This window comes from Mustela putorius, unplaced genomic scaffold (genome assembly GCF_011764305.1).
Source record: "Mustela putorius furo isolate JIRA1106 unplaced genomic scaffold, ASM1176430v1.1 tig00000174_pilon_pilon_pilon, whole genome shotgun sequence".
NCBI lineage: Eukaryota > Metazoa > Chordata > Mammalia > Carnivora > Mustelidae > Mustela > Mustela putorius.
Window position 1 is genome coordinate 17,457,120 of NW_025421304.1, and position 12,679 is coordinate 17,469,798.

Sequence of the window (12,679 nt, forward strand, 5' to 3'; positions counted from 1 at the left end):
GCTCTGTTCTGTATCTTGCTTTTTTCACTTCATGTACCCTGGAGACCCTCACTGAGAGGGACTTTGAGGCTGCATCGCAGGATTGGCAGGAAAGAGCATCTTGCTTGATCTGTCATGTCTGCCTTTATGCCAAGGGGGAGCTATGACTTGCCATGCAGTTATGACTCTGGTGTTGAGGAGTAAACAGACCTGGGGTCACATCCTTGCTCTAGTTCTGAGCACTCACTAGTTCTGAGACCTTGTTCAAGGGACTTAACCTTGCGGACCTTCAGTATCTTTACTGGTAAAATGGGATTATTGGGAAGATTAGTGATAATGTAAACACCTGACGCATAATGGTCATCCCTTACTATTGTTATAAAAACAAGTCATTTCAGATGATTTAGAGGTGCAGATTAAAAATTACAATGTTGTAAAAATTATAGTGTAAGACATTTCAATGTTTTTTGGTAAGCATTTTTCTTGGAATTTGTTTCATGGCTAGCTAGATTCTTTTCTCACAAGAACTAGGACAACTGAGGCTCAGAGAGACACATAATAAACGGGTGAAACCCAGGACTATTGGTTTCTGTACCACCGTTCCATTGATGTCTGGATCAAATGTGAAAAGTTTGGCATTGTCATGCCTACAGGATAACTTCATACATCCCGTATCCACACATGTGCTCCTGATTTAAAAACCAGCTTTTTCTATTTAATTTGGCCTCCATATAAACACTAAAGACATTTGTCTTAGGAAATTACTCATTAAGGACACGGTGGCACACTTCTTAGGTTCCAAGACTAAGATCAGATCTTTGGGAAAGAAGAGCTGTATAAAACCCTTGGCCAGCCTAATGTTTCTTTCCCAATTTCTTGTGAGTCTGGACAGGTAAGTGGAACAGCTCATGGTTTTATAAACTTCATTTTTTAAAATGGTGTTAATAGGTTGTGGTCTGTATTGGGATTTGGAAGTAATTATAAGCTGCTAATGAGATGTTCTTTTTTGATTGCTCTTCTCTTAAAAATAGATTAGTCTATTTAGTAGACTTTTTCTTCCTTGACCTCGAGTCCCCTTGGAAGAGAGTTATCAATACTTTGCTCTTCTCTGTTGTGACACCTAGCAGAATGGATCGCTTTGCTGTAAAAGCTGGCAAGGGATGCAGATGGTTCTCCTTTCAGGTCCTCTAAGGAAGTACCATTTTCTGGACCTATGCTGTTTGTTGCTGTTTGCTTTGAACTTTTTTCCTGAAGTATAACATATATAAAGAGAAGTGTATACATTACAAGTATGCAGCTCAGTGAAGTATCACAAATGGAACACACTCAGATGAAGAAACAGGTTATTACCAGTACCCGGACAACCCTCCTTGTGTGCCCTTCTAGTCACTACCTCTCAACCATCACCACCAGGGGAACCCTGGTCCTGACTTCTAACATCATAGATTAATGTGGGCTGTTTTTGAATTTCATGTAAATGAAATCCTGCAGTATGTCCTCTACTTTCTGGCTTCTTTTGCTGAACATTCTGTTTACCATTGCATGTAGCTGCGGACCATTCATTCTCATGGCTGAGCAGTATCACTACAATCTGCGTATCTGTCCTTGGGTTGATGGACATTTGGATAGTTTCCAGTTCTTTGCTTTTATGAATAGTGCTATTGTGAACGTTCTTGTACGTGTCTTTTGGTGAACATATGTTTGTATCTCTGTTGAGTACAGCTCAGAGGGAAATTGCTGGGTCAGAGGATATATGTGTGTTCATCAGTGGTAGAATCTGCCAAACAATTTTCCAAAATGGTTATATCCATGTACCCTCCCACCAGCAGTAGGTGAGAATTCCATTTGTTCCATATCCTTGCCATACCTGGTTTTTTTTTTTTTGCCCTTTTACAATTTAGCCATTTCTACAGGCTTTTCCCTTATAATCTTCAAAATAATGGAAAGGTGATGTTATTTCTACTTGGGCAGGCATTTTCCTCTACCTTATTTATAGGAGATCACAAAGTGTGAAGGCCAGAGGCTTGGGAATTCTGGGTCTGGGTGTCTTTCCTATAAATGGCCACTCTGGAAGAAGTGTCATAAGGAAAGCAGAACCTGGGTGAAGGGGCTCGCCGGGTGACGGCAGAGAGTGCACACGCTGCACATGTGAGCAGTATTTATGGTGGCTGCTAGTACTTGGTAAGCTACACGTGAAATTTATTTTAATCATTTCAATAGGGACCTGTCCCTTTTTGGGGCTTTCTCTCAATTTATAAAGAACCTTTAGGAATGAAAGGAATTTTTGTGTACAAGTAGAAGAAATAACTGAAGAAGTATGACTTGCCATCTAAACCATTCTTCTCCAGGCACTCTGTTGTCAAGAGTAAGGTTGTTGGCACCCAGTGTCATTACTTAGGAAGGAGGCTTTTGATCATTTTGAATTGACCTTACATTTGAAGGAAAATGTTCACATTTGGATAATTTAATATAAAGAAAAGCTGACACTTTTTTTTTTTTTTTAAGATTTGTTTATTTTAGAGAGAGCAAGAGTGTGGCAACAGGGTTTGTGGGGGGGCAAAAGGAGAGTCTTAAGCAGACTCCATCCTGAGCCCAGAACCCCATGTGGGCTTGATCTCATGATCCTGAGATCACGACCTGAGCCAAAATCATGAGTCAGAGGCTTAACAAACTGTACCACCCAGGCACCCTTTGAGACTTTTTTTAAAAGCAAAAATGAACTAGGATATGGTGAGTTCCTAAAACATTTACCTCCAAGCCTCCTGAGAAGAGCAACAAAATGTCAATGATACCTGTTTCTAACAAGTTTTCAGAAAGGAAATAATGCTTCTATAGCACAAATTCAGTTTGGGAAATTGCTTTCCTTAGGATATGATTGAAGAAAGAGGTGTAATTTTTAAAGGAAGAGAGGAATTGAAAATTTGTTAATAACTTTTCAAGTTGTGGTCTGAATAAAAACCATGTGCTTTGAAGCAAGAAAGACTTCTGGAACCCCTGTGCCATCCTTGCTTGTGGTTAGTGGAAGGAACACCCCCAGTGCTGTGCTGCTCGCATGATAGCACACGGGGTTTGAACAGTGTTGGGAATCCTTTATATATCTTAGCCAACTTTTAAAACAGTATTTAAAAGTCAGTTTTTATCTGATGCCTGCATTAGTATTAGATGTAGGCAGTAGATGGGTTTTTTCCCCCAAAGATTTATATATTTATTAGAGAGAGAGAGCATGAGGGGAAGCAGACTCCCTGCTTAGCAGAGAGCCCAATGCTGGGCTCTGTTCGGGAGATCATGACCTGCACTGAAACCAAAAATTAGACACTTAACCGACCTGGATATTCTTTACACAAAAGTGGTTGGTTAACAAAACTTAATGATTCCCTGCTGCCATCTTCCAGCCACTTCCTACTTGATCTGGAATGCTCTCTTACTGTTTTGGAGTTGCTGTCTACTCTGAGAAGACTCTTCTCATGTCTGTGCTCCCTGCTGTTTTCTTCACTTACTGTATCTCCAGGCTCCTGGGTGAGCCCCTTGCTGCCCTCTGTGGCCTTGCCCTCCCATCTTCCCTGCCTTTCTGGTCTCTGATTCCCTGCTCCAGTTGTTCCTATCGTGGTGCCATCAGGCCCCAGTGCCAAGAGACCCAAGTGTCCAAGGGGTTTGGAATGTTACTCCCACGCGACATACTGGCAGCTACTCACTCTCCCAGCTTTCAAGCAGCTCCTGGGCTTGAAATTCCAGTGAATGTTTGCTGGTTCCTGGGCTCAGGAATGTGCGTGTACACATCCTGTGGCTGGGATAATTGACTTTCTGTGCTGTGTGATGGAGACGTGGCCAAGGGCAAATGAAGGAAAGGTAACTTTGAAAACAAGAACATTAGGCAAAATTAATTTAAATGGAAATTTGAAGGCTGAAAACCAACTACTTTTTAAATGGATAATTTTAAAAGTTAGGTTTTAGTACTGGAACATATTTCTCAAGGCTGTTTATGTATATGTTGCGAAACAACTATGTCCTTGCAGAAGTGTTTTAGTGTTGTGTTCCCCTTTTTATCCTCCTAGTCAATTAGGCTACTGAAGTTAATAGATTTAGTGCTCTGTTTTTTGAAAAGACTTTGGGATCATCAACTTTCATATGGTTGGTTCTGTTCCAGAAGGGTGGCTGTCTGGCTAATAGAACAGTCCTCGACTCTGTGTTACTGGGAACACTCAGAATTAGTACAGAAGGAGAGGATGAGCTGCTGGAGGGTTCTGTTCATTCAAGGAATATGTGTTTATTTTAGAAAAATGAGATGAGAATTTTCAGCCAGCACAAAGTAAAATATTTTAGGTTAGTTTCTATAGTGTCCACATCGGTCCAGTAGGGTTTATTCCTGTGTTTATGTTTTTGTTTAAAAGATGGCAATAGTGTTTTGGGGCCAGCTTTTGGCCCTGTGCTGAGTTCTTTCTACTTATTCCTCACAACCGTGCTGTGAGGTAAGTACTGTTTTTCTCCTTGCTTCATCTTGGTCACAAACCCGAGGTGGTTACCATTACCGCTCCTGTCTTGCAGCTAAAGAAACCAAGGCTCCAACGAAGCACTGTGTGTGAGCAAGATCACGTGGTAGTGAGTAGTGGAGCCAGGGTTGCTACCCACGGCCCTCTCGGTCTTTGATGGCTGTCCTTGGAAAGTTGCCCTGGGGCGCTCTGACTGACCCGGAGGAGCCAGACTGTGCTCTGACCATGGCTGCCTCGCCTCCTGTTGGAGTGACCGTGGCAAGCTGCTTTTTGCTTTAGTGTCTTCATCTGTAAAGTTGACATAGTAAAAGTGCATTATAAGGGTTGTGGGAATTCAGACAGTGCTTGGTGCACAGTAGTACTCGGTAACTGTAGCCGTCATTGTCACCTGGTGCTTCTCACTAATTCTGTATTTCGGACAGGAATGCTTTCTGCTGTGAGTAACAGAAGACCAGTTTTGGCGGCTTGAATAAGGGTTTCTTTTTTCTCGCCTAACAAGAAGTCTGTGGGTGTGGAGAGAGTGTGGGCCTTCATTCAGTTGTTGTGTGCGGCTGTTGGGCCCAGCGCCTGGCTGTCTGTGCATGCCACCCTCCGTGGCACCTCACGTGCTTTAGCTCACAGGATGGCTGCCGCAGCTCTGTGTGTCCTGTCACACTGGGGAGTGCCGAGGGGGCCTGAAAGGCCATTCCACGCTCTTCATTTTCCCTTCATCAGGAAGAGCAGAAGCTGTCCACAAAATGTACGGCAGACTTGTACTTCATCTCATAGGCCACAACTAGGGCTCACTGCCGATCCCACCTGCAGCAGAAGCCGGGGAAGGGTATATTCAATAGTGTGTAGAGGTAAACTTCCAGAAAGTTGACAGTCTAGCTGATACTCCTTGGGATAGCTTGACATCTGCCATGGTGGGAATCTGTACATCACGGAAACCAGCAGACACTCACTACACCTCAGGCCCCTTCCCCAAGCCGGTGGTAAAACATTGACCAACACACCATTAGGTGTCTTAAACCCCATACGCTGGACGGAAAGGTGGCAGGGAGTGGAGGTAAGAGGTGGGGATTTGAAATGATCATTGGGTCAGTCAATAGCAGCATCTGCCAAGGTCAGTAAACTGTTTCAGGCTTTTAATAGCAGTGACTGCTGAAAATCAGAGCCAAGGAGGACCGTCTGAGGTTGTCTGGGACACCTGCTTCATTCGACTGAGGAGAAGCTGAGGCTCCAAGAGAATGCGCTCTGCTCCAGAGCCCCAAATCAGGGAGTAAAGTGGCCCTCCCGGAACCCAGGTGTCCTGCCAGCTCAGCACCCACTCTTCAGAACTTCACCCTTCTGCCTCCTCCCCCTCTCCTCTGCACCCTACTCCCAGCACTTGCCCACACAAATGCTCCTTTTGCCAGCTTTGCTAGTGCCAAGAAGTTTTCCTGCTGTCTTCTGTTGGTTTCCCAGAAAACCTGCTTGCTTTAAACTCCTTTTTTTGGTTTCGTTTTGTTTTAGAGAATACAGCATTGAATTTTCTTTCAATGGAAGAAACATAAAAGAATTTGCTATAGTATAGTATAAACTAATGTAGAAATTTAAGAATATACCTAATAGGATATACCTAGTTTTGACCCATACTTGTTCACAGTAGGAAACGAGGCTTAACTCAAGATTAACTTTAGTCTTTCTTTAAAAAAAAGTCTAATAAAATTTTCCATATGTTTGTGTCTAACTCTCCCCATAGATGGGAAGCTCTTTGGGACCAGGCTCCATGGGCAGCCCTGTTGTCATCCCTGTGGGGATGGACTTGCTCACAGCTCTGCATGTGGCAGGCGCTTAGCAAATGTTTGCTGAATGAATCAATGACTGCCCAACTTAGACCAGCTTTGTGTCTTCAGATATATAAAGTTAATCAGCAGCTGTTCTCTTAGGGTGGGTTTTAGATTAGAAATGTCTGAATTGGGGTGCCTGGGTGGCTCAGTGGGTTGAGGCTCTTGCCTTCGGCTCAGGTCATGATCTCAGGGTCCTGGGATCGAGTCCCGCGTCAGGCTCTCTGCTTGGCGGGGAGCCTGCTTCCTCCTCTCTCTCTCTCTGCCTGCCTCTCTGCCTACTTGTGATCTCTGTCTGTCAAATAAATAAATAAAATCTTAAAAAAAAAAAAAAAAAGAAATGTCTGAATTTGTAACCCTTTACACTTTAGTCTCTCAGCTATCTGATATGACTGATGGAAACAGGAGGCCCACAGATAATAATGGCTTCATTGGTGTGAAGACATGGAGGGAGAGGATGGGGTGGAAATGGGGCTTGAAACTGATTCGATTGTTGGAAAGATGTGAATTTCCAGGAGCAGTCATTGAGATATCCTTACGGCCTTTCTAGCCTCCCATTTTTTTTGAGTTGGGTCTCATGTCTGCTCTCTTCTTGTGTATTCATGGGATGAGAGTTTTGTCCTATTGAAACCCCCTAATTCCTCATTTTGAAGAAGTCTTAGTATGAAAGAGACTTCTCATAGCTTTGTTAAAGACAAGTGTAAGATTTTTTTTTTCTTTACATGATTAAATGATGTTCTTAATCACAACGCTGCATGTTTATTTACCTACAGCCAAGTTACATCAGTGATGTGGGACCCCCTGGTCGAAGTTCTCTGGATAGCATTGAGATGGCCTACGCCCGGCAGGTGAGCATGCTCTCAGAGATCAGACCCAGGAAAGTTTTATGTGAGCACTCTGGGGAGTAAAAGAGAACCAAGACTTTATGTGAAAGTCAGACCTTGAAAACAAATTGGGTTTTCCTTCAGAGGATGGTTAATATTTTACTACCTGGGTCACTGGAGAATTCCATCAAATTGGGTAACAAAATGCCTCACATTTGACTTAGGGAAATGGAAATCTGCCCTCTACACTGACCAACGCATCACATTTTGCATTTGGCAGTAGCCCATGTACAGTAAAGCCTCAGGTAATTGCACTTCTTAGCGAATGGAGCTCTCTATTAACTGAGTTACCTGGTAGGCTGATGGTATTATGAGAAATCTTTCTTCACCCCTTGTTGATAGAAATTTTCTAAATGCTTTTCTGCTTTGGTAAGCATGGTGCACTTACCATTCTCAGATATGGTCCTGGAGAAGCTCATGTATTTGGGGGGTTGTGGTTCTGGTTGTATATCATGGTTATGCAGTAGCATAGAGATGGACTGAGATGCTTAGTGGTAAGCATAGGGGCTGTTGGACTGAAACTGCCCTGAGGAGACAGGACAAACCTGGAATTGACTTTTTGAGTAAAACCGTGCTGGCTGCCTGTGTGTTTCATTATCATTTGCTGTTCTTCTGCACAAAATAGTGTCAAGATTGAAGGGAAAACAGATTTAGATTTCTCTCTTTCTCCCTGCTGCATCTCCATCTTTTTTTTTTTTTAAGGTTTTATTTATTTATTCATGAGAGACAGAGAGAGAGAGAGAGGCAGAGGGAGAAGCAGGTTGAAGGAGCCCGATTTGGGACTTGATCCCAGGAGCCTGGGATCATGACCTGAGCTGAAGGCAGACACTTAACCGACTGGCCCACCCAGGCGCCCATCCATCCTTTAAATTTCACCTTTGTTATGTGGATGACTCCTCCCATTGCCACAGCCACCATCAGAGCTCAGGTCTAATGAAATAATAAGCTTGTGAGTAGAGAAACTGTCTCTTCTGTATCTTTGAAATTAAGACTCCATGAAACTAACATTTTCTAGATTTAGGATACCATGTCATATATCTCTTTATAGGGTTGTCCCCTTCAGTGGAGAGAGAATCTTTGTGTTGAACAAAGTACTTTGCAAAGGGAAGGCTCCTGATAAATGCACATTGAGTAAATAACCACCACGTTGTAGTTTAAAAACCATTTTATTTCATCATTGTAATGCTCCTGGAGGCTACATGATACCATCCCCCCAGATAAAGTAGAGGGAAATAAGGTTCAGTGGGGTCCTGATTTGTCTAATCTCACTACCTTGTTCAGTGCTTGGTAGGACAGGGACTTCAGATGCAAAGAGTATAGAACCTACAAGTTTTTACCATCACTATTGTAGTTTTTTTTTAAATAAAAATCAAAGTAAGAGTGGTTTTCCCATACCTTAAACATCACGTAGTTACTTTTTCTTAAAGAAAATGTTCCTAAGGAGCAGGGATTCTTTCCTGGAGAAAATTGGTATCCCGGACATGCAGCAGCTGCTCTTCTAACCCGCGTGGAGGGCTGCAGCCTGACACTACTCTCTCAGTCCACCAGCCCTGGCTTGGGGCCTTTCAGTCCTTTTGCCAGAAGGATTACCAGACTCTGCCTCAGGTTCTTTGGCAGCAGCAATGGAAGTCTTCCCAATATCTCATCTTCCCCTTTGGCCCTCAGTTGCTGGGGCAGAGGGTCTGGTGGGCAGAGAGGCCCGGCATTGCCTGTGGTCCTCTTCTACCAAGACCACCCTCCTTCCACTCTTCAGCTCTTAGGAAGGCCAGGGTAGCAGCTCTGTTTGTTGTGTTGGTGCTGCCGCATGAATTTCAAAGGCATATCTGGGAAGCTGGCCAGAGGCCTAGCCCTCCAGGCAGAATGGATGGCTCAGCCATACTGAGGAAGGAAAGGTTGGCTGAAGCTTCTCGTGATCTTTGTGCAGAAACCGGCTTCAGAACTGCCTCAAGGGGTTTTAAAAAGGAGAGGAGAAAATAGAAATTGTGCCATTTATTTTGCCTTTTATTTCAGATTTATATCTATAACGAGAAGATTGTAAATGGACACCTGCAGCCTAACCTGGTGGAACTCTGTGCTTCGGTGGCGGAGCTGGATGATAAGGTAGTGCCCGGAGCTAACCCAGGGAGAAATGCTGCTGTCAGCTGTTCAGATGGGATTAGCAGCTCGCTGATGGTGCAGAGCTGTGCTCAAGAGACGCCCTGCTCCGTGGAATAAAATGTTAACTGTCCTTCAGAGTTTTATTTTAAATAACTTTGGGTGGATTTTGATGATGATGCCACGTACATGTATTTTTAATGCATCTTTAGAAGGCCCAGCCGGGATCAATTAATGGTCACAGGAGGTCTCCCTGAGCTGTATTGCTTTGAAGTCCAGTCAGGACTCAACTGTTCCCTCACCAGTTTTTCTCCTCAAACTACCAGACCGTTCTGCATGAGCTGAACTGTAAAGGTGATGTGGTTTTCACATCAGGGAGCCCCTTCAACGTTACTCAGGCGTGGTCTTTAGGTGCGTGCTTATAGGCCGCTGCTTCCCTTCCGCCCTGACTCCCCATCTTTATTGCTTATTCCTGTCCCCCAGTTCTAATCTGTGGCCAATTTTCTCCCCCTAGGGGGAAGAAAGTGGATGGATGGGTGGATGGGTAGGTGGCCAGGAGGAATGGGAAAAAGAGGGAAGGATAAAATGGAAGCAATGGGGAGCAGGAGAAAGATTATGGTCCTTAAAGATGCCTCTGATTTTTTTTTTTTTTTAGACAGTAAAATATAAAGCAGTGCAACTAAATCCAAAGAAAAAAGTTAAGAATCCATCTACCATCTCCACCTAGAAAGAGCCACATTTGGGTGGATTTTCTACAGTTTTAGTTTCTGTGGGAGACAGAACAGGATTTTCTCTCCTCCTTTGGAAAAAGTGTACACCTGCTTTTCTCCAGTCAGTGCTGTCTTCCAGGATTCTTAACTTTAGAATATTGCAGAGCATTTAGGGAATCCATTTTTAAGGAGAGATTTACAGCCAGGAGGATTCTGGGGAGAGGGAGTCCCATCTGTGTGGTGATAACATGGAGAGAATGGCGTTGCTGTCCTGGGAGGCTGGCACGGAGGCGTCTCTTGAAGGGAGTGGGTGGGAGGAGGATGGGAGGCTGAGACACAAAGGTGGGGTCACACCAGTGGCCCCTGGAGAGTCTCTGGGAGACAAAACCTGTATTATTTAGGTTAAACTCTGTATTTTAAGCCTTAAGAAACTCAAACAACCTTGTAAGGACTGAAATGCAGCTACTTCAGTTGATACTTCTAGGGCTTTGGACAGTCATACATGTATTCACCCTCTGTGAGGGATGACCCCCTGGAATTCAGTGTTGCTTTTACTGTTGTGCGGTCTTCATCCTGTAGATGGTTATGGTGGACCTGGCACAGTCAGTGCTCTGAAAGCCGGCTGGGGACAGGGGCGCGCGGCAGGGCTGAGGTGTGTCTTGCGTGCGAGCTTGAGCCTGTGGGCCTCAGATAGAAACTGGTAACCTCTCCCTTGCCCTGCCTTCTCTACCTCTGAGCTCAGAGCCGTGAAGAGCCAGGCTGCTTCTCCGGCCCTGCAGCATTGTCATGTGCAGTCTCTTTTACGTGCAGAACATCTCTGACCTGTGGACCATGGTGAAACAAATGACAGATGTGTTGTTGGTGCCGGCGAGTGATGCCCTGAAGAGCCGCAACAGCGTGGAGGTGCGCATGGAGTTTGTGAAGCAGGCCTTGGCATACCTCGAGCAGAGGTAAGGTGGCAGTGGGCGCGGTTGGCTTCACAGTCCCCACAAGTCAGCGCATTCTCAGGCCTTCCGCAGTCTCGGGCTGAGGGCTCCATAGCGAGAGCCAGTCCTGCTTTCAGAAGCACTGCTTTGCCAGCGCTGGGTCTGTAGTAGTATAAAATCATGGCCAGTGGGAGTGCTGTTAGACTTTTCATTTTCTCTTTCTCTGCTCTCTGGCCCTCAGTATGGAGACATCAGGATTATTAGGCCACAGCCTTAGGTCAGGATCCTATTCCCTAATGTTTTCTCTGAGCATTTTAAGTTTTACACCTGGCAGTATTACCACCTTCACGCCTTAGGAACAGTCCATGAACCTTTATTTTCCTTCTGGCTCTATTCCATTAATCCCTATGCTTCTGGATCCTTCCCAGTTGCTAATGCCTGTGATTTGTGCCTGGGTCACTTTGCCACCTCTTCACTCACTGGAATTGGTCACCGAGGGGGTTGTGCCTGTGCTCTTGTACTCTAACTATTGTCCCCTTCACTGGTAGGGCCCGTGCCACTCCTTCCTCCCTGCAGACACTCCTTCCAGCTCTGAATTTGCCAGCAGGGTTGTCATGAGTGTGCAACAGACCCTCTTTATTTCAGAGGCGGGCTGCTGGGCCCCTCTCTGCTCATTGGAAAAGAGAAAGCAGGGTTGAATACACTTGCTATATGGCGGCTCTTTCCAGTGAGCCTGTGTAGCTGCCAGTGCCCTTTAGCAATAAAGTAATCCTTGTTAGAAAGTCCCAGATTTCCTTGTCAATGAGCTGAGTTAGTTCAGAATTGGTACCACAGAGAATAGGTTTTTATACCGAATGCTGTAGTAATTATACAGTTGCTACCTGAGATGAACACCATCAGACATAAACTCACTAGCTTCCATTCCCTTGTTAAGAAAAATCCAGACCTCCAGATGTTTTTGTTTTGTTTTGTTTTTATTCTTTTTTGCGTTGGTACAAAAGAGTTTATAAAGTATTCTGTTAGGCTTTTGCTAAATGTTTGTAATGTAAATTTTGGTTATTGGTCTGCAGTCATAAAGATCCTAATGTATATTATAGTACTGCTACATGTAGCAAAAGAGTCCAAATTTCTTAGTATATATAAGAATCTTTAGGGTTGTTTGTTTTTTGTTGTTTATTTTTTAATGGGTATATGACTGCTTGTGACCACTTTTTCTTTAGTAAATCTACTCCTTAACATTCATGCTTGACTTTACCAGAGGTATCGAGCATTCCTTGGTTTTGTGTCTGGTAAGTCATCCCATTTCATTTATTACTCTTTTCACTTCACTTATTTAATTTTGTTTTTTATAATTATTTTTTTCCCTTAATTCCTTCGGCAGCACTGGAGCTGCTTGCAAGTTTCCTGTCCACAATTATTGTAACCTTATGGTCCTTTCATTCTAGTGGCATCACTCCCTCAAAGCATGTTTTTTGTTTTTGTTTTTTTTTCTTAAAGATTTTATTTATTTATTTGACAGAGATCACAAGCAGGCAGAGAAGCAGGCAGAGAGAGGAGGGGAGGCAGGCCTCCCGCAAGCAGGGAGTCAGATGCAGAGCTCGATCCCAGGACCCTGGGATCATGACCTGAGTGGAAGGCAGAGGCTTTAACCCACTGAGCCACGCAGGTGCTCCGAGGCATGGTTTTTGTTTTCTTTTTTAAAGATTTTATTTATTTATTTGACAGAGAGAAATCACAAGTAGATGGAGAGGCAGGCAGAGAGAGAGAGAGGGAAGCAGGCTCCCTGCTGAG

General features: G+C 44.2%; 1 protein-coding gene across 4 annotated transcripts in view; it reads left to right on the top strand.

Annotated features, from left to right (window-relative positions):
- The window catches only part of NUP93 (nucleoporin 93), a 109,568-nt gene that overhangs the window by 79,404 nt on the left and 17,485 nt on the right, over positions 1 to 12,679 (top strand). For all 4 annotated transcript variants that reach the window (XR_006605578.1, XM_004744217.3, XM_004744218.3 and 1 more), the window contains 3 exons: positions 7,048 to 7,122; positions 9,169 to 9,258; positions 10,773 to 10,912. Coding sequence is in view for 3 of the 4 variants with exons in the window: in XM_004744217.3 (XP_004744274.1) it covers positions 7,048 to 7,122; positions 9,169 to 9,258; positions 10,773 to 10,912 (305 nt within the window). In the remaining variant the exon portion in view is untranslated. The remainder of the gene's footprint in view (positions 1 to 7,047; positions 7,123 to 9,168; positions 9,259 to 10,772; positions 10,913 to 12,679) is intronic.